This window comes from Polistes dominula, unplaced genomic scaffold (assembly GCF_049000335.1).
Source record: "Polistes dominula isolate Pdom_NZ unplaced genomic scaffold, Pdom_raw_medaka contig_23, whole genome shotgun sequence".
NCBI lineage: Eukaryota > Metazoa > Arthropoda > Insecta > Hymenoptera > Vespidae > Polistes > Polistes dominula.
The window spans coordinates 12,143-39,439 of NW_028300963.1; the positions used below are offsets into that span (position 1 = coordinate 12,143).

The following is a 27,297-nucleotide window of genomic DNA, read 5'->3' on the forward strand; positions in this document are numbered from 1 at the left end:
AAATAAAAAATATTCCTCGCTTGATTATTGCATCACTCTAAGGATTTTTTTAATTAAATACTTTACATTGCACATAGCCAGTATTTACGGTATTCAAAGTAGATTGACAGGTAGCCATCTTGATTTTATCCTAGTGATGTTTTGTCTTTTGTCTAGATGGCGAAACATATTTTACTAGTCGGTAAGACATAGTAACATTTACTTCTGCTAGATGGCAGCCTAAATTTACTAGTCGGTACAGTGAAGTAATATCTAGTACCGATAGATGGCGAAACATATGTTACCAGTCGGTAATAAAATACAGATAACTCACACACTATATGTTTTTATTAATTGATTAAAAATAAATGCAACCCACAAATCAATTTTTACATGATAAAAGTAAGTTTATTTTAATAGTATTATAATATTTACCTCTTCTTTTAACAAAATTATTATATTTGCCTCCAACATATTATTGTCTAGATTATTTTTAGTCAGAACAGCTGCATTCTATTCACATAATAATTCACATGGAATTCTTTGCAAGGAAGATATTAATTTATATAAATACATAAATTTTTCTTGGCAGTCGATGAACAATAATGTCTTCCATCATCGTTTAGAAAACCTGGTAAAAGATTTTGTACAAGAATAGAGTTTTCTAATATAATGCATTTGCCTTTTGTTTTCTTAATTTGTGATAACTAGGATGCATTCCTTCTACTAATCTTCTGATAGAATATTGCTGCATATGGTTTCTTCCAAATGTAAGTATAATAAGAACAGTGCATTCAAAAATCTTTCATTGTTGCAGTATTGTTGGATTCTTCTTATCATTCTTGATAGTAATGAGTAGACATTTCCAGTTTACTTCCCCTGTTGTATGAATCAGTTTATCAATCAGTTTAATATATAACTGTTATATATAATATATATCAGTTTAATATTACCAACGAACTTTTCAGAAATACCCTACCATACAAACTTTTCAAAAATACTCCTACTCTACGAACTTTACAGAAACACCTCACCCTACGAGGATAGTTTATTATGTTGTATGTTCATAGTGACATCTCTGAAGATGGATTTTCCAATTTGTTAAAAATCATTTTTAATTAAAAAAATCGTTAATAAATTATTTGTTCGATCATAATTAATGCATAAAATTAAAGCTTTTTAAAAAATTATATTAATTGGAATAATAGAAAATTGTTTATTGAGCATAAAGTTACATATTACAAATGTGGTAATAATAATAATAATCATAATAATAATAATAATAATAATAATAATAATAATAACGTAATAAGCAGGTCTAATTTCAGTAATATCAATATCATCAATATTGCAAACTACATATATTGTCTGAAAATTTTTTCCACCAGTGGGTTATGAAATGGTAAAATAAACCAGCTAAAAAACTGTGATTTTGAAAGAAAAATAACAAAAATAACAATAATAATAATAATGATGATAATAATAATATTAATTTTATTATTAATAATAATAATAATAAAAATGGTAATAATATTTACGAAGAATGATAATCAATGATATATTTTTCAATAGCTCAATCTATATGAAAAATTACATTTAAAGATCATTTTACAAACTTCAGATTTGTATTGGCTTGACTAGCATAATTAGAAGCATTGACATTATAGTTAATCATATTAAGAAAACGAATGAAAGCACGTCTATGTAACGAATATTTATCATACATGTTTTAAATATACATAAAATATATACGTATAACGTATATAAACGAGAGAGTGTAGATGTATGTGTACGTGTGTGTGTGTTGTGTGTATTAAATATGCTTTTAATAAATTAGATGAAAAAAAATGTACATATAATTACTAATGTTATATTACAAGTAGATAGTACTTATAGTACTATCACCCACCACAGGATAAGCACTTTTGCTCCACTGATTCGTACAGGATTCGTTATTAAGTAATTGCTTGGAAATTTGGAATAATATATCGGTGATTTCGATACACATTCTTATAATTTTATTATTTAATTAAACAGTGATTATTATATCTGAGATAGACATCGTTTTTTGTTCTGTAAATGTTGTTTGCACGTAAAACCTTAATGAAATCGCACAGCCTATAATCGATGCTCAAATCAGTCGAGCAAATTCCTAAAAAAAAAAAAGACAGAAAATAAAGAAAAGAGAGGAATTAAAAAAAAAAACCAATGCATGCTTAATGATTTAAGAAATGTTGAAAAATATAAATACAATTTGTAATAAATATACTAACATTGCCTAAAATACAAATTGCTTATCTAGTAATTCACCATGTGTCATAAAAAGTACTTAAAATAGATTCTAAACTAGTCTTTTGCATTCTATTTCTAAAATTTGTATCAAGAACTTACTACTAAATCAATTATAGAAAATGTATAGTACTTCCTTCGCAAAGTTGGTTTCGATCATAGAGACCATATATATCTATCATATTTTTTATTATCTCTTTTTGTTGTTAATTTCATTTAATTGCAACCATGTCATGTCCTTAATTAATAAATACGCACATACAGTAACGTATATAATAATACTTCCTACATTTTAGAGTAAAGGAAATTAATATATTTGATTCTAATTCTATCTTATTATTTTCTTTTTAATATATAGCTCGAAATAAATATTTATTTAGAAAAACTAAGTATTTTTTTTGTTCCTTTTTCGCTCCTTCTTCTTCTTCTTCTTCTTCTTCTTTCTCTTTCATATTCTTTACAATTTTATTACGAATAACATGGCTCTCTTAATTCGAACCCCACTCTGCTAATCTAGGTTGATTATAATAATCGTATTAGTAATATCGTTAATGTAGACTTTTATGAAGTATTAAATATTGAATAACATATTTTTTTTGTTTCATTGATACATAATTGTATATACGAATGGAAAAGTAAAACGTACGCACTATTCATTTTCTTTGTTTTTTTGTCGTTGATTCGTGAATAATTTATATCATTTTTTCGCGTAATAGATTTAGCTTTACATAACGCAGTAAGTTTGATAGAGCAAACTCCTTCAAAAAGTAGCACCTGTATAAAATATGTTCAAGCGCAACCACCTTTTGGTTGTGAATTTTACATACGTATCTTAACAAGGAAAAAAGTATCTTTTAGTAAAAAAAATTATTACAATTAAAAAGAAAAATGTCCATGCCATCAAATTTTATATCTTTATAAGCATATGGAATATACTATTACTTAAAAAATTCTTATGATTAAAAAGTATTACGAACACTAAAGTGGCAAGTATTCGTTTAGGATAAGATGTAGGTCTTTATAAAGCTTGTTATTATTCACGAAAGATTAGATGCGTGCTTTAAAGGTAACTACTCGTGAAATAATACTTATTTCGAATAAAATTTAATTTAAAAAATGTCTAAAAAGTTCTGAATTAGAGAGAGAGAGAGAGAGAGAGAGAACTGAAAAAAAGAATGTGTGGTTGTACAGAGATCTAGTAGAACAATAATAAAATTCGCAATAATACGAAATGTATATAAGATACAATCAGTTACATGGATTGACATACCAGTTTCATAAACGTCTCTTATTAGATAGTTCAGTCAGAGTAGGATAATTATAGAATGACAATGTGCCATAAACTTACGAACAACACGAGAATGATACAAATTCTAATTTAATGTAGTAAAAAATATGCCGCATTGTGACGTTCAAGAACTAGTTTTCGGCCAGGCTATTTTCGCATCGATTCGTTTATAGGCAAAAAGGCAGTGATTGAGCTCTTGCGGACATTCCTGATCACCTAACAGCGTTTCTACAAAATCAGATATAATATATAACAGATATCAATACCTGTAATTATTAATTAAACTCTTATTATGATAAAGTAAGAATAATTGAATTTTTTAAAGCATGATTAGCATTTTTTTAGTCTATTTCGAAAAATGAAAATAATTAGAAGAAACATTTTTACATTTTTCCACATTACGTGTTCGAAAAAGATGACAAATAATAAATCAGTATAATACCTTCTCCTTGCACCAATTTGAAAAGACCATAATCTTGAGGGTTGGTGCATCTTATTTTGTGTGCAAGAATACGACAAATATCTCTGGTATTCATATTCGGTCGCACTGGTAAAGTTCTGGTATTCAAGGAACCATGTAATTCATCCGGTACAAGAATACGTAAAACGGAAGAGCAGTCAGGTGTTCCAGAGCCCTAAAAAAGAAAAAATTTTAATAGAATTTTTAGAATCAAATGAATTTGTATTCTTTTAATTGATAATTTTCTTTTTTTTTCTTTTTTAAATAAAAATTTTTTAAAAATTCGTAATTCCTTACGTTTAACGTGGACATTGTTCCATGGCTAGATTTAAAAGTCTTCAAAACGTGCACTGCACTAGAGAGCGTTGTCAGATAATAACCACCTTCTCCAGTAAGAAGAGAAGGATGAAGGAGGCCCCACATATATTCAGCTTCGACCTCAGCATCAACAACCTTACCACGAACTAATACCCACACGAGGAGAGGTAAAAGATCGTCGGCACCCAGGGTCACATGCTTTACAGAATTAGAATGTTTTACCTGGGAGAAAAATAATAAAATTGAATATTAAAGAGAATTACCATATTACATCGAAATATCAAGTATTTATTGTATATTTACAGAATTAAAAATTGCGGATATTGCAGCTAATAAATTCTCCAGTTTATCCAATGGTGAATCTGCTTTCTGTAGTCGTTCTAGATATTTCAATATACGTTCCAGGCTAGATTCCGACGGTGGTATAATTTTTGCCTGTTCAATAATATAAGGATAAAGAATTTCTATTATTATATTCGATTATTATTTTATAATTTAAATATGTGAAAGTATATAAAAAAAAAAAAAACAATTTATAATTATGTTATAGTAAGTAGTTTTCTATTAAAAACTATAATGTTTTTTTGATTAATAGTTAATAATTGAAAAGTATACTAACTCGGACACCAAGATCTTGAACATGTTTACCCTGGGCATGTTGAATACTTTCAGCGAGTGTTTGAAGAGAACCTGTACTAGCATAATGATCCACAAAAAGCCTATAAACATGTTCTCTGAGTGGTCGTACAACGAGTCCCATCATCACACCTTCCAGAATGGCATCGAGATTCAAAAATTCGTTTGATTTTAATTTTAATCTTTCCTTCTCAACTTCTTTCTCAAACTCTCGTTCACCGTGTTTTACCAAATAATTCTTCATTCCCGACATAAATTGTCGCATATTTCTCATAACTACATGAGGACTTGCTTCTTTTCCTTCCTTCGTACATTGAATGAAATTGTCAATGTTTTGAGAGAACGTTGTTGTTTTATCGGCTGCTAATTGGAGAGCGTAGGATCTTATGGTTGAACCAGTACCATTCATGTCGCGATTCCTCAAAGCTTGTAATCGTGGTGGTGCTAAAAATTGAAGAAGTTGACATACAACGAGAACAATCTATTGAATTATAAGATATCGAAAATAATCAATAATCATATGTACAAGATAATCATAATAATTATCTAAAGAAGAAATTGGAGCTAATAGGTTTGTGTTGGTGGTTTTAATATATTTTATATTATTTTTTGTTTTCTTTGTATAGGATAAGCTGCATATATTCTTCAACTTCTGTTAACTGCTTAAACAATAGACAGACACTCGCTTATGTTTATTGGCTACATCTCAGAATTCGATTGTAAAAAGTTAATGTTACTACACAAATAAGAAATATTAAACTCACACAAAAGCGGATCTAGTCTTTCCTTGAAGCTTTTGTTTCTCTTAATTCTTTCAATATCGCTCTCATCCGTATCTAGCATAGTTTCCCACTCAGAAGGATCATACGTTGGTTCTTTTTTCGATTCCGGAGTGTCTTCTCTTTCATTCCTCTTTTCAACATTATCGTAAGAGGAGTTCCTGTCGCTGTATAGAGACTCCGATATGTCCGGCGGTTTTAATAATTCTGGGTACCTATAAAAAAAATTATTTCTTTCCAATTCCAAACGATCTTACATTTTATCATTTAAACTTTTTGCAACAATATTGTTCTATTTCAAAAATAGTTTCTTACCGTTGCAGAATGATACTCTGAACAGTCAAAGTATTTCTTACAATATCTCTATCGCACTCCTCATCCGGAAATTTTCTTGCGACATTCTCGCCGTCGTAATCCGCATCACAGTCGTAATCTGGCTCACAATCATCTCCTTCATTTCCTAGATTTAATATTATAATCATTTATTTAAAAGATCTTTTCCTTTCTTTTGACATAGGGTAACATTAAATTAAATTTACCGATAAACTCCCAACTAGAATCGACGGCCCAGGATGTGTCGTTGAATACCTTGACTCTGATCTTTGGTGGTTGCACTGGCTTTGCCCGAGGAATTTTTTTCATTTCCCTCGTGCCAAGACGTTTAGCTAAATTGTCGACGGAAGATGATATCAATGGCGTCTTGTCCTCTGTTTCTTCCGTTTCCTCCCAGTCGATAGGATGTAATTGGTTCGAATTATTGCCAACCGGTGTTTGTAACCAGCCTGGTTCGCTATGACGATATTTATTTGTAGCCGGATTGTTCTTTGATCGTCTTCTTGGTACTATCGCGGCATTTTGAGCAATCGCATCAGCTGGTTCTGCATAAAATGGACTACCCTGTTTTGATTCAGGTGTCAATGGGCTGTTACTTTCTGATTTGGCAAGTATCAATCCTAGTTTATTTCTTGGCGGTGTCACTGCACTAGGACTGTTCAAAGAATTGGCACTACCTATTAAAAACGACGGATAGAATTATCATTAAAAATAATGGCTAATAAAAATAATACTATGAATATTAACGTTGAATAGACTTACAAACTCTAGAGAGTAGATCAGGCCTTCTTCCCATTCCCGTTTCTTCAGGTGATACTTGTTCGATACTTTTCATTTCGGGTACAGGTTTGAAACTACTGAATTCTGGACTAGCAACTTCTTTATAACAAAGTTTTTCATTTATAACCGACTTGTCGTTTCTCAAAATGAACCTTTCATTTCTTACAATAACCTGCTTGTTCCCTGTCAATCTGTCATCTTTTTGATTGGTAGATCTTTCAATCGGACTAAGTAATCTATCTTGGCTGATTAGTCGATCGTTGGAATTTCTTAAACGATCTTGAGCATTATTAGAACTACTTGGTGGATCGTTTCGTACGAGTCTATCATTCGGTGACCAAGTAGACTGATTTGATTGATCAGTTGTGTTCCAGATATCTTCGTAGTCTGAAATCTTATCACCTGGCGAGCTACGATAATAAGAATCAAGGATGTCAGATTCTTGATAATGTTGTGAATTCTTTCTAGCTTCACGATCGCGTCGTCGTTTCGATTTACTCGTGCTCGATGGTGTTGTGGGCGAGAGAATGTTAGGTGTTTTATTGCCAACGTTAGGAACTAATTTCGACGTAGGTGATAGTACTGGCATCGTTGGTGAAAGAGGAGATTTAATGGAAAAATTTGTTAAAGATTTGCTAGAGGTTGCACTTTGCGGACTCAACAATGACGTATTCGCTTCCGTCGGTGTATTTTGCTGTCAAAATTAGAAACAAATAAATAACTCAAATCAAGATAAATACATATTGAAACAATACATTCATTAGTTTTTTAAACGAACACTTACTTGCGACGCGATTATGTCATTAGTTTGGTTGACATTAAATGTAACCGTTGTTGTAACCGTGAAATTAGTTTGATTTTGACTGTGACTCTGATTCTGATTTATTCCAGGTTTAGCCCATCTCGGTGGTGGTGGTGGTGGAGTTTTAACATTCTGACCAACAATTTGAGTATCAGAAACAATAGACGAATTTGTGCACGAGGGATTATTGAAGTTGGAAATATTTTGATGGAAATTAGACGTAGATGTGCCGATCGAGGTAAACTTGCTAGTTCTTGAAAACTCGACGATCGTTGTCTTGGGTGTTTCAAGCATATTTCTCGTATTCTCGAAGTTTCCTTTAGTATCCTGGATGGGACTTAGAACATTACTTTCGACATTGTGAACGATCGGGGATGGACAACGTACGCTTTGCACTAAGTTTGGGGAGATCAATTTTTGTGAGAGCTTTTCGCACGGAGACATTATTTCGTGTTGATCTTTCTTCATGTCTAGTGGTTCATTAAAGGTCGTCAGATTAAGCGTATTGGGTGGTGTTGGTCTTGGCTGGCGTGGTAAAGATGACACAAACGTCGACGTTGTTCCTGTATTTGTTGGTGAAGAATTTTCTATAAAAAACGAAATACGATTTTTTCTTATAATATAATTTTCTAATAGATTTTGTTCTTCAATTAAAATTAATTGAATATTATCTGTTAAATTTATCTGTAAATTTATATCTTACGTATATCATGAGATGAAATAGGTGCGAGATTAAGAACAATGCTTTCTGTTGTTGGAGTACCAACGTTGTTGTTGTTGTTGTTGTTGTTATTATTATTATTATTATTATTGTTATTATTAAAATTGTTGTTACCTGTAAAAATTGAAATTAAAATTGTAGTAAAAAGAGTGAATCATTATATGTATGTATAATGCAATGAGTAAGATTATTTATTAAAAGAACTTACAACCATGGAAACTACTTAAACTTGAGGTATTACTACTACTGCTTTCTGGTGGTTTTGGATTCGCCATTGGATATCTCCAAAATTCTTGACCTAAAAGTGCCAAGGATGAAAGTTGCTGCCTATTTTTAGCCTCTCGCATTGCTCTCGGTAGTGTCAATTGCACTGGTAATTCATCACTACTTAGCAAATAAGAAAAAAATTGAGGATTAATTAATGATCTCAGAAGAAGGCAACGTATTTGATTTTTCAAGATTAATTAAAACAAGACACACACACACACACACACACACGAGTGACATCTACACATTTGTATAAATTTAACATTTCAATAGATAGAAAGATATTTAAATGAAAGTAAATAAACTTGATATATAAACGACTACTCACCAGCACTGGGAATAATGAGCTATCAATGAGGGGATGTTGTCGAACCTGTTCTCGCTTGTTTCCAAGCTCAACTTCCCCTTATTGGCTTGGATCAGGTAATGCTCGATGTAAGGTCCCTTTCCGGCAGGTAATCTCACCGAAAGGGCCATCGTGTCGCTTTGACTTGATTGTCGGACTACGAAGTTCTACAAAAATATAATATAAAATAGAAATACAAAAATATCATATTGTAATAAGAAAGAAGATAATATTTTGTAAAAAAAATTAGAAAAAATAGGATACATTTTATCTTGTTGTTGTTTTATCATATGTTCAAATGCATTTGTCAAACAAATAAATCAAATAAAAGAAGAAGAAGAAGAAGAAGAAGAAGAAAAAATAGTAAAGTTACAGATGCATAAGTGCGAGAATATCTCGACAATATTGAAGATGAAAAGAAATGAGGAGGACGAACGAGGAGAAAAGTAAAAACAATGCACCATCACGAATGAGTTTCTTAGAAAAAATGAAAAAAATGAAAAAATGAAAAAATAGCTGTCGGATGAGCGAAGGCACAAAAGCGATGCTCCTGCTGATTCTCCCGATGCTCAGAGAGAGCCGTATATAGGGGATGGGAACGAAACAGAGACAAAGTTACTCATGGAAGAAAGAGAGCAGCTCTCCTTCTCGATTGTGTTTGGTCCGTGATGCATGGATGTATTACGCATATATCGTAAATAATAGTACAGGTGCAACTATTACGATAATATCGTGCGAGTTCTTTTTCCATTTTTCACTTGGGAATCAATGTCAAGTAAAGAATATATATATATATATATATTCATTTTCTACCAATTCCCCCTTTCTTGAATTTCGACTTTCCTATTTCTCGTAACATGACTCTTTGTACTCGTTTTCTTTTCTTTTTTTTGTCTTCTTCGAAAACAAGGGATGCTCATCGTTCTATAGAGAGTAATTGCAAGAAGCATTGTTACTCACTCGTTGAAATAGCGATAAAGGGAGATAGAAAATAAGGTAGTTGAGGACTGATTGTAGGGTGAGAGGTGGGATGGAATGGAATGGGGAGACCTCCAAGCAGAGAAATGCAAGAGAACGAGCATGACAATTAACAGAGCTGGAAAACAATAACAGCACAATGCTTCGTCTTGTTCGCAGTCGTTTTTAACGTTGATTACAGCGCAAGGCCTTTTCTTGTCTTGTCTCGTCTACAAGTAGTGATATTTTGTGATCATCACAAACATCACTATCACTATCCATTAAACTACCGTCACAATGTCTTACAAATATTCTTTTTTCTTCATTTTTTCATATATGATAAAAACCAAATACCAATCCCAAAAAAACCAAACCGAATGACAAAAAGAAAGGAAAAAATTCTTGAAAGTTTTATAATATATTTTTAACCTATTTGCGTATACAAGCAGAATAATTTGCACGTGTTTTATAAACAGTATGTAAAAACATATAAAATTGTTGTCTTAGTGCATTATCAGAAAATTTGATCATCCTTAATCGAAGTTTAGACGTTTTTTCTTTGGGGTGCAGAGAGAAATAAAAAAACGCGAGTGGACAGGCACACACAGATATAAAATATAATAATGATAATATAATCATAATTTATTTAATATGTTAATTAATATGTCGAGCGGTATTTACAAAAATGACGTTAATGTAGAAAACAGAGTACAGAAGAATAATAACAGATAGACGAAGATTAACTAACATAAGATTTTAATAGACAGATATTAACTTCCCCCTTCCTTTCTTATTTACGTTCACATATTTATATGAAAAATAAGCTAAAAAGATAATTGTACACACATTTCTATTGAAATTCGCTTTTGATAAAAGTTTTCCCATTGACTTTTGATTATAATTAGGACGTGACCGTAGTTAATAAGATTTTACGTAAGAATACAACTAGTATGTGAAAAGATTTTCCATCAAGAATTCGTACGCTTTGGCACGAGAAGCTTTCACAATGATTGCAAGAGGCTCTCTTAAGGCATTGACACGATTTGCCATCTGGGACCACTTGGCTCTGTTCCTATTCTTCTTCTTCATCTTTATCTTCGTCTTCCTCCTCTCACTTTTCCTCACGTTGGAATATTAGATAAGATTGCACGGATGCACTCATTGTTCTCTCTACCTCACTCCTCCTTTTCCTCTCAACTTTCCTTTACAACGTTCGATACGAACGGAAATAAAGAGAAATATCAAGTCTGAGATACACGACGAATAAAATGATAACGAATAAAATGATGACGAATAATTGCACGCGTCAAAACTATAACCTTTATCCAGATGCGAAACTTATCAGAAGATAGAAATTTTTATCAATGTTAGATAAAGTTATTTAAATATTTAATAATAAAAGATAATAATTATCTTTAATTTATTTAACATTAATTGTTCTCATATTGGAATAAAAAAAAAGTAATAAAAAAACGAGGAGAATGATATAATTATTTATCTTCTAATAATCAAATACATGCACTATTTGAAGAATAATATTCTCAATGGTGTACGTACATAAAAGTTGGAAATGTTCACTTGGAGAAAAGCCAAATTAAAAAGAGAGAGAGAGAGAGAGAGAGAGAGAGAGAGAGAGGAAGAGAAGAAGAGTCAGGGGTATTTCGATGGTACTGTATCTGTCGTTTACGTTTATTACCTATTAAAATGGTACACGCGGTGAGTTTGCCAAATAGCCGCAAACAATTTAATTTATCGTTCTGCCTTTGTTTGAGCAAGCAACAAGAGAGAATTACAATTTCCAGATGCCGTAATCCAAAGTAATCAACTCTTTGTTTGTGTTTCTCTGATAATCGTCGGATAATTTTCCTCGTTTAAATATCTTTCAGCTTCTTTGGTATAGAATTTTCGTGAAATGAGTTTTAAAGCAACTACCAACTATCCTATGATATGCTTTAACAATGCACAGTACACTCTATTCTCCTAGTCCTCTCTCTCTCTCTCTCTCTCTCTCTCTCTCTCTCTCTTACGAATCCATAAATTTGCGGTTTAAAGATATAGATAAATGCGCACGCGCTATTCTATCCCTCTACCCTCAATACTTTCTCCGTGTAATTTCTCCTCTCTTCTCTCTTATTTTGTACAATTTAAAATGCACAATCATGGTTTGATTATCAAAGTGACTTTATGAGAAATAATCGCATTTGCGCGCAAGTTTCCTTTTTTCCTTGTCATTCTTTTGTTAAAAAATCAACGAGAAGAAGAGTAAATAACAGAGAAAAATAAAGGAGAGTATAAAATCAAAACGTAACTGCAAGTTTTTGCACGCTCTATAGAAACTACGGGGATAGGGTTCTTCATTGGGGAGATTCTTTGGTTTCCCCAAAGTTCTCCTCCGTATTCCAAGTCTTCCGAACACGTGTTGAACGTTATAAATATTATCGGTTAATTGTCCGTAACTTAAGTACGGACAAAGTCGTGAAAAATATGTTGAAAAGATCTTTTTTCATAATTTCTTCTTCAAAAGCAAAACGTTGAGATGAAAGATACAAATTAAAAACAGTGTACCGTAGAAAATTGTCCCAACATGTTGGAATTTCTCGAGACAGTAAATAAAGGATTACCAACGGTTGGTAATTAGAAGTGTTTATTTCGTGTTTTTATTAACAAAAGTTAATGATCAAATAATATTTCTGCAAGTATCTTAAGACTAATTAACACTCACCCCTTCCTCCTTTCCTTGCAACAAGTGGAAAGCCCCAGCCCTTTGAATACCAGGGAGGAACCAAATCGGATGAGATCGTATGAGCCTTTCGATCAGCGTTATGTCACATGCCACCTCGCTGCCAGAATCTTCCGTAGTTGTTGAAGATCCTCCCGAGGTGGCCGAGCCTTCCGAAGAAAGCGATTCTTCGCTCTGAAAATTAAGAGAAAAATAATATTTATGATCATCTTTCAAATGAATAAATGAATTGCTTAAGAATCATTTTAATGAATGACGACGATGGAATTCTTGGTGTAGTAATTGTCGTCAGTGTTTTGGTGAAACGATTTTAGAAGGGTGTTGCTGCTCGTTGCAAATCTTCCCTGACTCGTCATAAAGCGGCTGGATTTAATGCGACGACGTCGTCGTCGTCATGTCGTTGGGAGAAAGAGAAGAGAAGAGAAGAGAAGAGAAGAGAAGAGAGGGGGTTGGTTATCTTAATTTGCAGCAGCCGAAGAGAAAGGTATAAAGGAAAAGAAAAAAAAATAATTGAAACTTTGTTTCATTTTGAAAAAGATATTAGCCACTGAAAAGATTTGTTGATTTCAATTCAATTCTTTCCCTTTTGGTAAAACAGATTTTTTCTTTCATTACTCGATCTTAATTATCCTCGATTCGAATATTTACGTAGCGATAATCGATCGATTTTGTAACCGTTAGTTTTGTTTGTAAATAAGTGACTCAAACCTAACTAAATAAGAGGGAGATAAAAAGAAAAGTATCTATCTTTTCAATCTTTTCAAAAGGATCATCATAAGTACTCTGATGACGCGACAAATATATATGTCACTCGCGTATAACTTTTTTCGACGAGTAATTAAGGGATTTGCAATTAGCTTCGGGGCCTCTCAGCACGTGCCTCACGTCCACGTTTAATCCCTTTAGCCTGAAATGCCGTTGTGTGTGTCAGTCTGCATTTCAAATTAAATTACACTCGAAACGGTCGCCCGCACGCGAATCCAACCCCTACGACAACGACTCCTCGTCTCTCATTCTACCCTCAACCGTCTCCTCTTCTTCTTCTTCTTCTTCTTCTTCTAAGTATCCTGTCTTTGCTTTCAACTTATTTGAATAAAATATAAAACCGGTTTATTATTATTATTATATATTATCGATCTATTTCAAGCGACTTTCTTCATTTTCCTACTAAACCTAAAGATAGTTCATTGTTTTATTTTTGCTTTCCTCTTTCATTGTTTTACCTGATAAGATGCTTCGTTTACTTCCGTGCACTCTAATTTGATTCGTTTAACTGATCAAGTTGTAGCAGGGTCAATTTAGCTAACGTTTTACTAACGTAACAGTTCAAGAAAGGATATATCTAGTGGGTTTATATCTAGTGGAGTTGTTTTTGTTTTTATAAGAGGGATTAAAGGGGAATCTGTCACCTGGCCATGATGTAGTTGCGAAAGTTGATGATGTTGAAGCGGATTCGGTGGTGGAGTGCTCGGCGAGCTGACAACTTGAACGGTCCCGTGCTGCTGCAGATACGGTTCCAAGAAAACATCGCTTCTGTAAAAAGAAATGCGAGAGACACTTTGATTTACAGATAGATTGAAAAATCTTTTTTTTATTTTTCTTTTCATTTTTTTATATATGGTATAAATGACACACACACACACATATTTCAATGACGCGTCGTGTCACCTGCATCGTTCATCTTTTGGTGGTTTGACAGTTAAATCGTATTTTCGAGCGAATCGAATTTCCCAAGCGCTGTACTCGTTGTTATTTCCAGCAAATTTTGACCGTCCATTGGATAAATATCAGATAAAGAAAGAGAGTGGAGGGTGTGCGCGAGTTGACGTATGTAAAGGCTGAAAAGGACGGCCGTCATGTACGCATACGTGCACAACGCGACGACGTATTATCCATTCTGCGTTTGACATCTGGACATTCTATCAAGGACCAACTACCGTGCTGCCTTGTCAACGTGCGTTACGGTTTTGTTGTGACGGATCACAAAACCCGAGACTTGATCGATATTTTAAATATTTATTTGAAGGAACTTATCACGACAAAGAATATCGCGTAGAATTGAAGAATATTTAAATAATTGATTCTCCAAGATTATTGCATTATTATTGCATATAGTTGAGTCTAGTACTCGCAATCAGTAGAAATAAATATTAGAATCATAGTGTGAATTAATATGATGATTTTATAAATAAAGATTTTATTCTATCACATGGAAGTTTATATTTTCCTAAACGTTTAACTCGATTAGCTATCGGATCGATCGGAGTTGAATTCGATGACATTTTCCGAATCGATCGGTAACAGCCACGGTCCACGAGAGGGTGGTTACGATCCTGAAACATGATCGTAGTGTTCGTCGTCTGCGGACGAGATCAGATGGGGGTTGCCATGGCAACTGAAGGTTCTCAACACGTGGTCCTCCTCCGGTCACCCTTTCTCTTTCTCTTTCTCTTTCTCTTTCTCTTTCTCTTTCTCTTTCTCATTCTCTTTCTCATTCTGTTTCTCTCTCTCCCTTTTTTTCCCTTGCTTTCTCTTACACGAAGGTATTTTTATGTACTTCTTAACGAGCCACTATGCATCGACTTGCACACGTCTCATGGAACATAAGGGATTTGAAGCATACACTCGTCGGGAAGGGATCGACCCTTTTTCTCGAACGAAAGAAAAGTCTCCTCTCTCTCTTCCTGAAAGACTCACCTTTCTTTCTTTCTTTCTTCCTTCCTTCCTTCCTTCCTTCCTTCTTTCTTTCCTTCTTTTCTTACTTACTTGCTTTCTTTCTTTCATTTCGAAAAAGAAAATCCTCAAAATGTTATGTGTTAATATGTTTGACTTATTGTTCGTACGTTTTGATTTTCTAATCGAGAAAATGAATTATCTTCGTGGTCGATATCCGGTTCTTCCGGTCGGAAGAAGGACGCGAGACTTACGCTCGATTTAATTTGCCCAACGACACGATTGCACCGTCTCGTCCCATTGCCCCTTCCTTCACCCTTCCTTCACCCTTCCCTCACCCTTCCCTCACCCTTTCCTTTTATCGAAAACTTTTACGCGTACAAACTCTGTACTTTATTCTTTGACTTTTATCCGATGACTTCGTTCGTTGTAAATGTTGAAGGATCGAAGGGAAGGAAAAGTTTCTTCTTTTTATACGTGTTAGGTAGACACAAAGTAATAACAAAGCTTTTATCATCGTCAATACATTTCGAGAGATGAGAATATTGAGAAAAGAAATCAAATATCTTTTATCTAGAAATATATTCATTTGAATACTTTATTAAAATCACACGTGTACAATTGTATAATACACAAATCCTCTTTATAGTTATATTATATTAAAAAACAAAAATTGTGTTTAAAGTATTTTAGTTGAAGTATTATAACAACATAGAACACGACGCTTTAAATATTTATAAGTTAATTACTTATATATCCGGTAATTGTAGTCTTGTTTCTTGTATGCAATATTTGCCTTTTCGTAATTGCGATTATTATTCAAGAATGAAATAGGGAAATATTGTTCTTCTGACGTTAGGACTATCGCATATATCCATCGGTTGGATAAGTAATCAAAAAGTTTCCGAGTAAAACGATATGAAGTAAAAGTAGAAGAAGACGAAGGGAGAAGGAGGACTCCATAATTACCATCCTTTTCGAAGAATATTTATGGTGTTTCCAGGATGTTTTATACCACAAGATAATAACTGGCGTTTACCAATAGAAATTGTTGTATATAGGTATAATAATAATAATTATTATTATTATTATTATTATAAAAGAGGATAGGTAAGAGAATACGTTTACAAGGGCTTGGATATCAATCAACTCCTTTGTACTTACTACTTCCACATCCTTGTTTCTATCTTGTTCTACTTGCAGTAACCAGTATATATTACATATACCTACTAGAAGGAAAAGGAGCATCTACATCATGTCGGCATTATCGTATGTCTCCGTAGTAGTAATCTTTTGTTCCTTTTTTGGCATCGTATTAACTTAAAAGAAAATATACCAAAAGTAAGGAAGCACCACCGTTTATTCGTTCGCGAGAAAAAGCACCTGCTGAAACCGGAAACACTTTCGTAAGAAACGAGTTATTATTATATGAGGGACTTTGTGTTTTCCGTGTTTGTTTACAACTTGGGTTCGCTAACTGGCCCGAATTTATAGAACATTTTATAAAATTTACATTTTTCAATGTTTTTTTATTGTATCATTTTTGTAACATTTAATATTGATAATAATTCAATGGAAATAACTGTATAATTTAGTCATGCGAATATCTTAAAGGTTTAGCCAACAAAAGAGAAAAACTTTCTTGTAAAATTTATTTAGTTTATGCATTGATTCAAAGAATATAGTTGATAATAATCGTGAATATAATAATTTCTTTTCTTTCTGTTGCTTAAAGGAAAGTAGTAAGAAAGTAAGAGATGGAGATGAGGGTTTCCTTTTATAAATAACATCCTAAAATTAGAAAAAGGAGAAGAAGAAGAAGAAGAAGAAGAAGAAGAAGAAGAAGAAGAAAAGGAAAGAAGGAGGAAACATGAAAATAAGGGATGAAAACAGGTAGACTCGTTTAAAGTCACTCTCCGTGTCCGTGTTCCTGTTGCGTGTGTGTATGTATTGGCAAAGAAAAAGAAAAAGAATAAGACAAGGATAAAGAAGGAAGGTAGTAGCGTGGTAGCAACGGCAAATGGCGGCAGCAACCTATCCGGTTTCCTCCGTCGAATGAAACCGAAGCCAAAGAGTGCCTCTTGGGTTTCACGTTGGGACTTGCGAAGTGAGCTTACGTTACACGAGGTAACACGCGACACTTTACGCACTAAGTAGCGCCACGGTCTGTTTCAGATCCGTACATATGTCCCTGACGTCACCCGTTAGATTGGATTCCTCCTTCCTTTCTTCCTTTCTTCCTGATCGTACTACCCAACACCCCCCCCCCTTTCCCCTCTCTTACTTCTAGTTTGTAATTTTATTTCTTTTCCTTACTTAAAAAAAATCCTATTATCTTGTTTTTTTATGTTCTACATTTTAATAGGCATGAAAAACTAAATCTGTCCGTAATATTTATTTTCTTAATAATATCCAACAACGCGATTTTCTATTTTAAACTTTCGGACTTATGTATATATATTTGTATTATTTTTTGAAAAAGATTCATTCAAATTATTTATAAGAAAAGTATTCAACCTTGAACACAGAGAGCATCCTCGCATCGTCAACATCCAACTCGTTCGTTCCAAGAATATTCGGCAGACTGCTCTAGTATTTTGTAGAAAATATTCGTGTTAACAGACAGAACAATTTAGGGTACCTAGTGCTATAAACTTCGAGGTTGACCTACTTGAATGAAAATTTTACAAACATCGAATTTATATTTTAATAGATTTTGGCCATGTAATTTACGACTTTTTCACGACTTTATTAAAAAGGAAAAAGTAATGGCGCATAATAATGAACGGAAGAGAATGGAAGAATTGAGTCGACGTGGTAGACATGAGTATCACGAAAGAGAGGAAACAAGAGAGAGAGAGAGAGAGAGAGAGAGATTGTTCTCTATTACACTCTCTTGGTAAATGAAGAGTTATTTGCGGTCTAACGTTAACGAGCATGTTCTACTTCCGGCCTCAAACGTCGTCTTGCTTGTTTCATTAACCATAATGATCTATGCTATTCCTTTAATGTATATGCATGTGTTAGATAAATTCAATAAAATGAAAAAAATACATATGTAGAAATAGCAATTTTTCATACTATACAAATATTTAATTTTCAATGATATTTTGTCGTTGATTGAAAATGTCGTCTTTTAACTCTTTGGAGCACAGTGGGATTAAAAGTGTCCCACATTTTTAGTCCCACCTCGAAATATTATTGCAATAGCTACACATACTCATAAGTTTATATTTCGTCTTATTTACTCTAAGCAATTGGTTATTAATGTTTTTACATTATGTAATACCTTTATTAATAAAAAATATATACCAATTTTATTTAATTTAAAACGTGCACCATAGGGATATTTTATTATCTGAAATTCTGTGCCGCTAAGAGTTAAATTGACGTAGGATCATTAACGTTACGTAGGAATATAGTTAGAACAATTATACTTGTCCTTAACGAGCGAGTGTGTAATAAAACAAAAAGTTTCGTTTTATCTTAACGACGGAAAAATGGACTCGTTTTAATTATTTTTATATCTTAAAAAAAGATTCCTTACATGACACTCGCGTCATGGAAGAAAGTCGGAAAGAAATCAGATTAATAATTATACAAGCTTGCAATGCATGGTGATCAAAAGCGTACAGTAAAATCCTTTTTAAACCTTTCTACTTTGTACTTTTCTATGAAAGAGAGAGAGAGAGAGAGGGAGGGAGGGAGAGAGAGAGAGAGAGAGAGAGAGAGAGAGAGAGAGAGAGAGACAAATAGACAGACGAATAGAAACACAAAAGAGTTCAAAGGAATTCTCGTCTCGCTTTTAGATTATTTTTTTGTTCTTTTATTCATACTCGTCTGGTAGAATATATACATATATTTTCTGTTCTTTTAGGTATAATTTTAATGCAAAAAGAAATGATATATAAAATACGGATCGTTACAACAGTTGAAATGCAATATCAACAGAATTGAAAGTTCAAATGGAAAGAAGAGGATAGGGGGGAGGAGGAGGAAAGGTTCCATTCGCGAACGTTGATATCTCGATAGACGCATAATACCGTTCCCTGAATAAGTATAATAATATCACATGGTTGCCCTCCTCACCGCTCTTTTCGACGAGATCCTCGAGAGGATATAACCGAAAGCTGACATTCCTTCTTCTCCCGAGGATCGACACGGGAATCGACACGGGAATCGACACGAGAATCCATTTCCACCGTAGAAATTGAATCTGAGTTGTGGATGAGGTTCTACAACTACTCTCTATATTTCTGTATCTCTGTCTCTTTTTAGTTGAAATCTTCGAGGACTGTTAGTCGAGAAAAAAATAAATTTCGTTATATCGAAGAATAAGGAGTAGAGAGAATTTAGAAAAAATCTATCATTATATTAAATCGAACAAAGAGAGAGAGAGAGAGAGAGAGAGGTTTAAATAATCTTTCAAATAATGTTGAAGCTTATAAAAGCACAGATATTGGGGCGGATTTTCAAGCGGAAAAGTGGATTCGTTAAAGTTTGGCCGAGAAAGTGGATATTATGCCGAAGGAGAAAAAGAAGAAGCATTTAACCGATTTTCTTTCAGACGATATCCTTCGTAGTTAGATTAGTTGACCCGATTTATCAAATCTTATTGAGCAAAATCTTGGCAGCTAAATTTAATCTCGTTTTATCGAAAACGTAGTTGGCCACGCGATTCCGCATATTTAAACTATCAAACTTCTTTTATAGATATTATAATTTATAGAAATGTATTGTTCCATGAAGATAAGAAATTTAATTAAAAACATTTGTCTAGGATCATTCTTTCGTCTCTCATAAATCGTTTAGTAGATTTGTTTAAGAGGAAGCATTAATGCAAATAATAATTTAACAATTGGTTCAAAGTCCTGAAGGAATAGATTATGATGAGTTCTCATTTTCATCGATGCTTTTTTTCAAAGGCATCTCACATTTCTCAGCCAGCAATAAGTTCGACCTTCGAAAAGATAATCAACCGACAAAAGAATCTGGCCAAGCACATGCGGTACGCGCATGCATTCATTCACGTTCGCGTGCGAATTAACGTGATTGTGGTTGAATTAACACGCGTACGTGCATTCGAATAAAACTTTGAAAGAAAGGAAGAGAAACAGGAAGAATAAGCTGATAACTATGCTAAATTTGTTCGAAGGTACATGCAACTATTTATCATAGGTAAACAGTGTATCTTTAACATTATCTACATATTGGTACGCAATTAAAATACTTATTAATTGAAAATTAATGAAATATTTGACATAATTATATATGATATAATATATAAATTGTATAAATATTATATTTGTTTTATTATATTATACTCGTAAATTTCAAAAATCTAATAATAACAGTTATTACTGATAAAATAAAATAGTTATAGGTTTTATAAGTAACATAGAAATTGTGAATTGACATTTAATTATTCAAACTTGTAATGCTTATAAATAATTGGATTTTTTTGTTACTCAAAAGACTAATTAACACGCGTTATCGTAGTTTTTAAAAGAAATGTTTTCTCATCTATAAAAACACTTAAAAACAAAAAGAAAAAGAAAAAAAAAGAAAAAGGATAGTAACGAATCTCATCCGTGGTCTATTTGTGGAGTACCTAAGCGGATCACGGTATTATAAGCTGCTTACGTAAGAATGAACCAAAGGGCTTCGCGTTGCCAGTCACTTTGCTATCATATTTCATATTAACCGCTGATTAAAATCGATTTTCTTATGACAACACACATACTTCTTTCTCATTCATTTTTCCTAATGACAATAACGAACGATTCATTCTTTTGTTAAACACAACATTTATGCATAGTTATGTATATTCATGAGAATACATTTCGATGAATTTTTTGACATTTGCATTTTTGATTTGAATTTATTTATTTTGGTTTTGTTTGTATCGATTTAGAGCTTAGCGCGTTTAAGGATATCGCGCATGATCGATAGATAGACATACTCGTATATACTAGTAAACGTCATCTAAATAACGTTGAGAAATCCCTCGGTAGGATAGAGATAGTACCCAGAGCAAGTTTACCAACCAGCATGATTGAGATTTTCTAGTCGACTGATCCGAATCAACTAGAACGTTGTGAACTGACAGAATATTGATCCAGTTTATTGTCAACAAAATGCGACTAATAAAACAAGAATTTGTACAAGATAAGATTTATAGATAAGAATAATACTTTGGTTTATAAAACAAACAAAAGTCGACAAAAATTGTTCTAAATTATTCTACCGCGTGTAACATTACGTTAAATTCATTTAATATGTTCTTTTAAAATCAAGATTAATTGTATCATTAAATAAAAAACAAAGTAATTATTTGACATTATTCACTTGTAATTTTTAGATAGAAAAGTTATACCTTGTAAGAAAAACCAAATTGAATTCGTATTATAGTTTTTATGACAATCTTTATTCCTGCATCTTTTTCTCTTTTGATATGTTAATTGAATTACGATAAAATTACATACGAGTCACGTGTAAGTTCCCGATATTTTATTTAATTTTGTTTTTCTATTCTAAGTATAAAGGAGAAAATGCGAACGTCCAACGACCTCGAGAATAAAATCGATTTGTAATTAGCAGTCACGCAGTCGCAAGATGCAGCGCCACCATTCAACCCGTTCATTTTATCATCCTACAAACAAATATTACACGTTTCGTTGTATTTTAATGCTTTCTCTCTCTCTCTCTCTCTCATTTTCATTTTTTTACATTAAAGAAAATGCACATGCGAGGTGGTGGTATCGGCACGATGCGATAGCTGTCCTTAATTCGTAAAAATTTCTTAACTGTATTCTTTTTCATTCGTACAAATCCGATTCGATACGATTGACGACGAGAATTGAATGAATATAGTTTTTTTTTTTTTTTTAGGAAAAATCAATCATTTCAAATAATTTCACATTATATCTTTCACACATACTAATTTATAGTATTAGTTTAAAATGTTATAAATTACTTGACCAATAACAGGTATTAATTTATGTATTAATATAATAAATAAGATTTTTGGCAATCACAATTTTTAGGTCTAATTTATAGAAATTTTGCTAATGGTAACGAATGTATGAGGGGATTACATGAATGCAAATGCAAGTAGTTTTGATAAAATTTGATTTATATCATTTTATTCTTGACCGTGATAATGGTTGAATAAATTTATATAGAAATAAATGAATGTAATATAATTATTGACTTCTTAATAAAATACGTTCTTAATATAAATAGTAATTGAATGAGATCATAGTTTATAATAATAATAGATGAAAAATTGAAAAAAGTATAATTGTTTACCTTTTAACACCAATTTCAGCGTAACGACCCCTTGTAGCACCACGGCTTGCCACGCTTCTACCGTTGCTTGGATTCGTATACAACGTTAATATATCACTGTTAATATTGTTTATAATCGGTGGTAGCATTCTTGCAATATAAATCCAAACTATGATCTTTTGGTGTTAACTTATCGCATTTTATGGCGGTGATTAATTAGTCGTTAGTCGACAGCGATCCACAACACATTTCACTGTTTATTTAATTAATATTTTATATCTTTTTTTCTCTATTCAACTCCCTGTGTTTTCTCCAGAATATCTGTGAAAATGAGAACGATGAGCAATCATCGAAAATTCATGCACCTTTTTAGTAAATTACTGTTTCTTTTTGGTGGAAACAAGAGATGATTTTATTTGAAATCAGATTATATTAACGAGTAATTTTATAGATGGTAAGTGTTTATTTTGATAAACACAAATTATATATAAGTTATTATATACATATTTTTTTTTAAAGTTAGAATAAGAAACACTAAGGGAAAAAAAAGATAATTCGTTAAATAACAGCACAACCAACCACCGTCAAATTTCCTTCTTTGTGGTTTAAACGAGAAGGCTCGATTTGCTTAGCGACGAATGCGTTGTATATTACTATTATATTTCTATTTTATGAAAAAGAAAGAGAGTTTTATCTTTCGTTGTTTCCCTTTTCCGTGTTACTTTGAAACATTGTTTGATAACGTAATAACTCGTTAGTTGTGAAAATATCTAATGAAAAGAGTTTCGAAAAAACTGAATCATCATCATCATCATCATTACCATCTTTATCATTTTTATCATTCATATCTGTTTTTCCTCGAAAAACGTTCAAGAGTTTAATTTTCAATCGTTGTCTCGTATTATATTGTATTTATATCCAAATAATTGGTTATATCATTTATAAGTATATGTAAAGGGTGTTATTTACCAAGATTAATTAACCTAGCTAAATTAACTTGGATTAATGAAATTGTAGATTTAAAATATTAGTACAATCTAGAAATATTGTAAATTTCTGATTTTCCCTTATCAATTTTCTTTTTGATTACTTCAATAATAAATATTCTTTCCTTTTTGCTCTAACGAAAAAGAAAAAGAAAAAGAAAAAGAAAAAAGAGTAAGTAAATGAAAACGATGGCTTCGTTCTACCGGTAATATTCCGTTTATTGGGTTCTTTTTCGTTGAAGCACGAACGACGGTAAAAATTTGATCGTCTACGGGGGCCTGGTGGTTCCAACGATTTCCAACGGTCTTGTAATAGGATCCTAGGCGCCATTAGAACCTTTTTTTCTTTCTTTCGGGTCAACCATAATGAAAAGAAAAAAAAAGTAGGAGCAAACAGGAAGGAGGCAATAGAATAGTGCTACCATAGTTGGTAAATATTCCAAATGAAGGATACCGAATGTACGTTGAAAGAGAGAGAAAGAATATTTAGGAAAAAATGTCAAGGTCCTGGGAAAGAATACTGACTGGCTGATTGTAAAAACGAGAAGCGAAAGGGACGAGAAACGAGCTCACGAGGCAGGCAGACTTATTACCGATCTGTGTTGATGATCGTTGATGATCGTTGATGAGGATAAAAGATAGAACGATAAAGATAGAGATTATAAAAGTACCAAAAACGTATTAAAAATACTAACAGGATATTAGTTCGAACGAGAATAAAACAGAAAAAAAAGGAATAAGTAGTCGGTATGGTACGGTAAGGAACACGTATGTGTTTCTTGAAAATCTCCATTTCAAGTCTTATTCAAAGTTTATAAACGTTGAGACACATATTTTTATCGATCTTTCTTATTTTCGGAATATATAAGTTATACATATATAAGTATATAAAAAGTTATATATAGTTAGAAAAAGTTAAAAAAATAAGATGAAGAAGAAAGAAGGGAAAATGGTTACGCTAGAAAATGAAGTAAATTTGCATGAACTCGTTTTCAGACTTTCTTACTTCGTTCCTTTTTGAATTAGAATAAAATTTACGGTAGGATAGCAAAGTCGGTGAATTTGATATAGCCGTTATAACGTTTATCTACGAAACGAGCAACAATAACTTGAAATAAAAAAAAATTAAATAACTAGCAGAGAGAAAATATTGCAAGATTGAAGATAAAAATGAACGATGTGTGTTAGATCTTATTTCTTTCTTTAAATGGTGACGAAGAAATCAGGCCAGTTCATCTGATCCTAATTTACTCTGATCTCAAGTGAAACATGTATATCTATAGAGATAGATCAGTAATTATCTAACACGGAATCGTAGTATGTTCAATGAGAATCTCACACAGTTGGGGTATAGTAATAGTAGAGAACGGCGGTAGTTTGCGGTAACTGGCAGAGACTTGCGATTATCGACCTTCATGTAGCCGCAATTCCCTGGCCAGTCGATCTGATTGGTCCTCAGTATAATTCGATTAACCCTAACGAATCGAATCCGGAGGACAGAATCCCAGGATAGATAGATGAAACCCCATATATATAATATTATACGTTGAAAAGGTTTAATAATGAGCTTAACATAGGAATCATGAATAGACTCGAAAATCATTTCAAATGCTTTGGATTTGTAATATTTCCTCTATTATTTGCTATTGAAAAAAGCAAAAAAAAAAAAAAAAAAAAGAAAATTATTAGTCCCTATTATATTAAATTATTAAATTTTCAAACGACTCGATATATTAATATTCTACAAATTAAGCGTACACGATTACGTATAGACTTTAATGAATCAACAGCTGCACATTCATTGTAACGAGCCGTTCGACAAATATTAGTTGCATGCGAGTATGATTAGTTGTGTAACGCGTATCACCGAATCGTCCGTGAACCATCATCATCATCATCATCATCTCATCATCATCTCATCATCATCTTGAAGAAAGACTACTAATGTAAAGAGAAAACAATTTCATTATTATTCGTCATGGTATTCGCGAATGAATAAGGTAAATAGAAAGTAGGTAGTCTGAATCTAATTGTAAAAAGAAATAAGAAAAAATAAAAAACGTTCTCACGATATAATAAATACGGAGTAATTATTTCATAATTATATCACAAAGAAATGATCTCACGTAAGTTGACCATGACTAATTTTTCCAATAAAATAATAAGATATTAAAAAAAATAATGTTAAGTCAAACGATAAAAAGAAAGAGAAATAAGATTAGAAAAGTTCTTGATAAGTATTGAGATTTGTTTCTTTTTTTCTCTTTTCTTTTCTTTTCTTTTCTTTTCTTCGAAAGCATTCTATTATCACCATATGATGCGTTGTTATCAATAAATGGTGCAACTACGTATAGAAACAAATGTACATCAGTGTATTATTCGGAAGAGTAGTGGTAGTACTACTACTACTGCTGCTACCACATTACTATCATTACTACTACCACTACTACTACCACTACTACCTACTTGTTTACTATCACTCACGACTTAACGAGGGAAAGCTTGGGAGTACGGAGCAACGTACTCTCTCATTGGTGGTTGACTACGTATTCACCTCATAAAGTTCGACGAAGAATAAGAACGAGAGTTAGGAGAGAAAGAGAAAAGAAGTAAAGAAGGATTTATTTTTTTGTTTCTATCTTCAATTTCCTTTGCAATGTCCTGTCCAAGTTTGTCCAAGATCCTGACATTCGGCAGATACGTTTACCGAGTTTTATGAGTGTAGTTATATTATGTAGGTGTTCTCTACTTTACAATAGGTAAAAGCCGAAACGAAGAAAGAGTAGAAAATAGGAAGAAAACTTTCAATATCTTTCCACTTGGTTTGGTCTAATCGTATTTAGTCGAGTGGAACACCTCGATTATTGATTATTTCTCATCTTCCTTTCTATTTCTTTAATCTCACCTCACATCCCATCTCCTTTCCCCTTGGATTCCCCTATTCTTTTCCCCTTGGACCCATTCGATAGTCAATTTAAATTATTATAATACATTATTATTGCATTATAATATATGCTTTTTATCTAGAAAACAAAAAAAAAAAAGAAAACGTTTCCTTCTCTTCTATTTTTATATCCGAAAAAAGAAAGTTCACTCGTGAAATATTCATCTTTTACAAACTTTGATAAGCCATCCACGGAAGTGTAGTAGAAACAACTTCGTTGAACCAGATAGGAACGTATGACTCATAGAAATCCAACAAATCTCTTTCTCTCTTTCTTTCTCTCTCTCTCTCTCTCTCTCTTTTTCTCTTAACGAATACACACTTGCAATATACTAAACTCAATGTATTATTTCGAAGCTGGATATTCAATGAAAGACAAATCTTTTCAAGAGATGAAAGTAAAACAGAAAGACACCTAACTTTTGTATTACAAGTACAATGAATTAAAGTAAATTAAAGTTAAATATTACGAATCATTATAGATGTTTAAACTTATTGATAATTTCAAATCATTTGAAAGAAAAAATGGAGAATTTGATCCTCTTCGTTTGTTCTAATGAACGAAATCCAAAACGATATCAAGCATCCACCAACAAGAAGACAGTAAAGAAATAAACCAAAATGCATTTGGTATAAAAATAAACTGACAGGAAATATTGATAAACAACAAAAATATGGATTATCATTAGAAAAAAGAAAAACAAAACTA

The 27,297-nt window shown here is 32.4% G+C and overlaps 1 protein-coding gene across 11 annotated transcripts in view; it reads right to left on the reverse strand.

The window, feature by feature from the left end:
- spri (Src homology 2 domain-containing protein sprint) overlaps positions 1–27,297 on the reverse strand; it is a 40,256-nt gene that overhangs the window by 3,130 nt on the left and 9,829 nt on the right. For 7 of the 11 annotated variants that reach the window (XM_089172785.1, XM_089172783.1, XM_089172782.1 and 4 more), the window contains 16 exons: positions 22,680–22,979; positions 14,105–14,228; positions 12,678–12,869; positions 8,981–9,165; positions 8,594–8,772; positions 8,368–8,499; positions 7,647–8,251; positions 6,845–7,556; positions 6,289–6,759; positions 6,065–6,209; positions 5,735–5,964; positions 4,954–5,414; positions 4,638–4,769; positions 4,314–4,556; positions 3,999–4,191; positions 67–3,784 (listed from right to left, as the gene is read on the reverse strand). In XM_089172785.1, the coding sequence (XP_089028911.1) occupies positions 3,681–3,784; positions 3,999–4,191; positions 4,314–4,556; positions 4,638–4,769; positions 4,954–5,414; positions 5,735–5,964; positions 6,065–6,209; positions 6,289–6,759; positions 6,845–7,556; positions 7,647–8,251; positions 8,368–8,499; positions 8,594–8,772; positions 8,981–9,165; positions 12,678–12,869; positions 14,105–14,228; positions 22,680–22,807 (4,236 nt within the window). In that variant the 5' untranslated portion in view covers positions 22,808–22,979 and the 3' untranslated portion in view covers positions 67–3,680. Of the gene's footprint in view, positions 1–66; positions 3,785–3,998; positions 4,192–4,313; positions 4,557–4,637; positions 4,770–4,953; positions 5,415–5,734; positions 5,965–6,064; positions 6,210–6,288; positions 6,760–6,844; positions 7,557–7,646; positions 8,252–8,367; positions 8,500–8,593; positions 8,773–8,980; positions 9,166–12,677; positions 12,870–14,104; positions 14,253–14,334; positions 14,385–17,885; positions 17,927–22,679; positions 22,980–27,297 lie in introns of those variants that run through there. The other 4 variants (XM_089172786.1, XM_089172789.1, XM_089172788.1 and 1 more) reach the window with 4 other exon arrangements.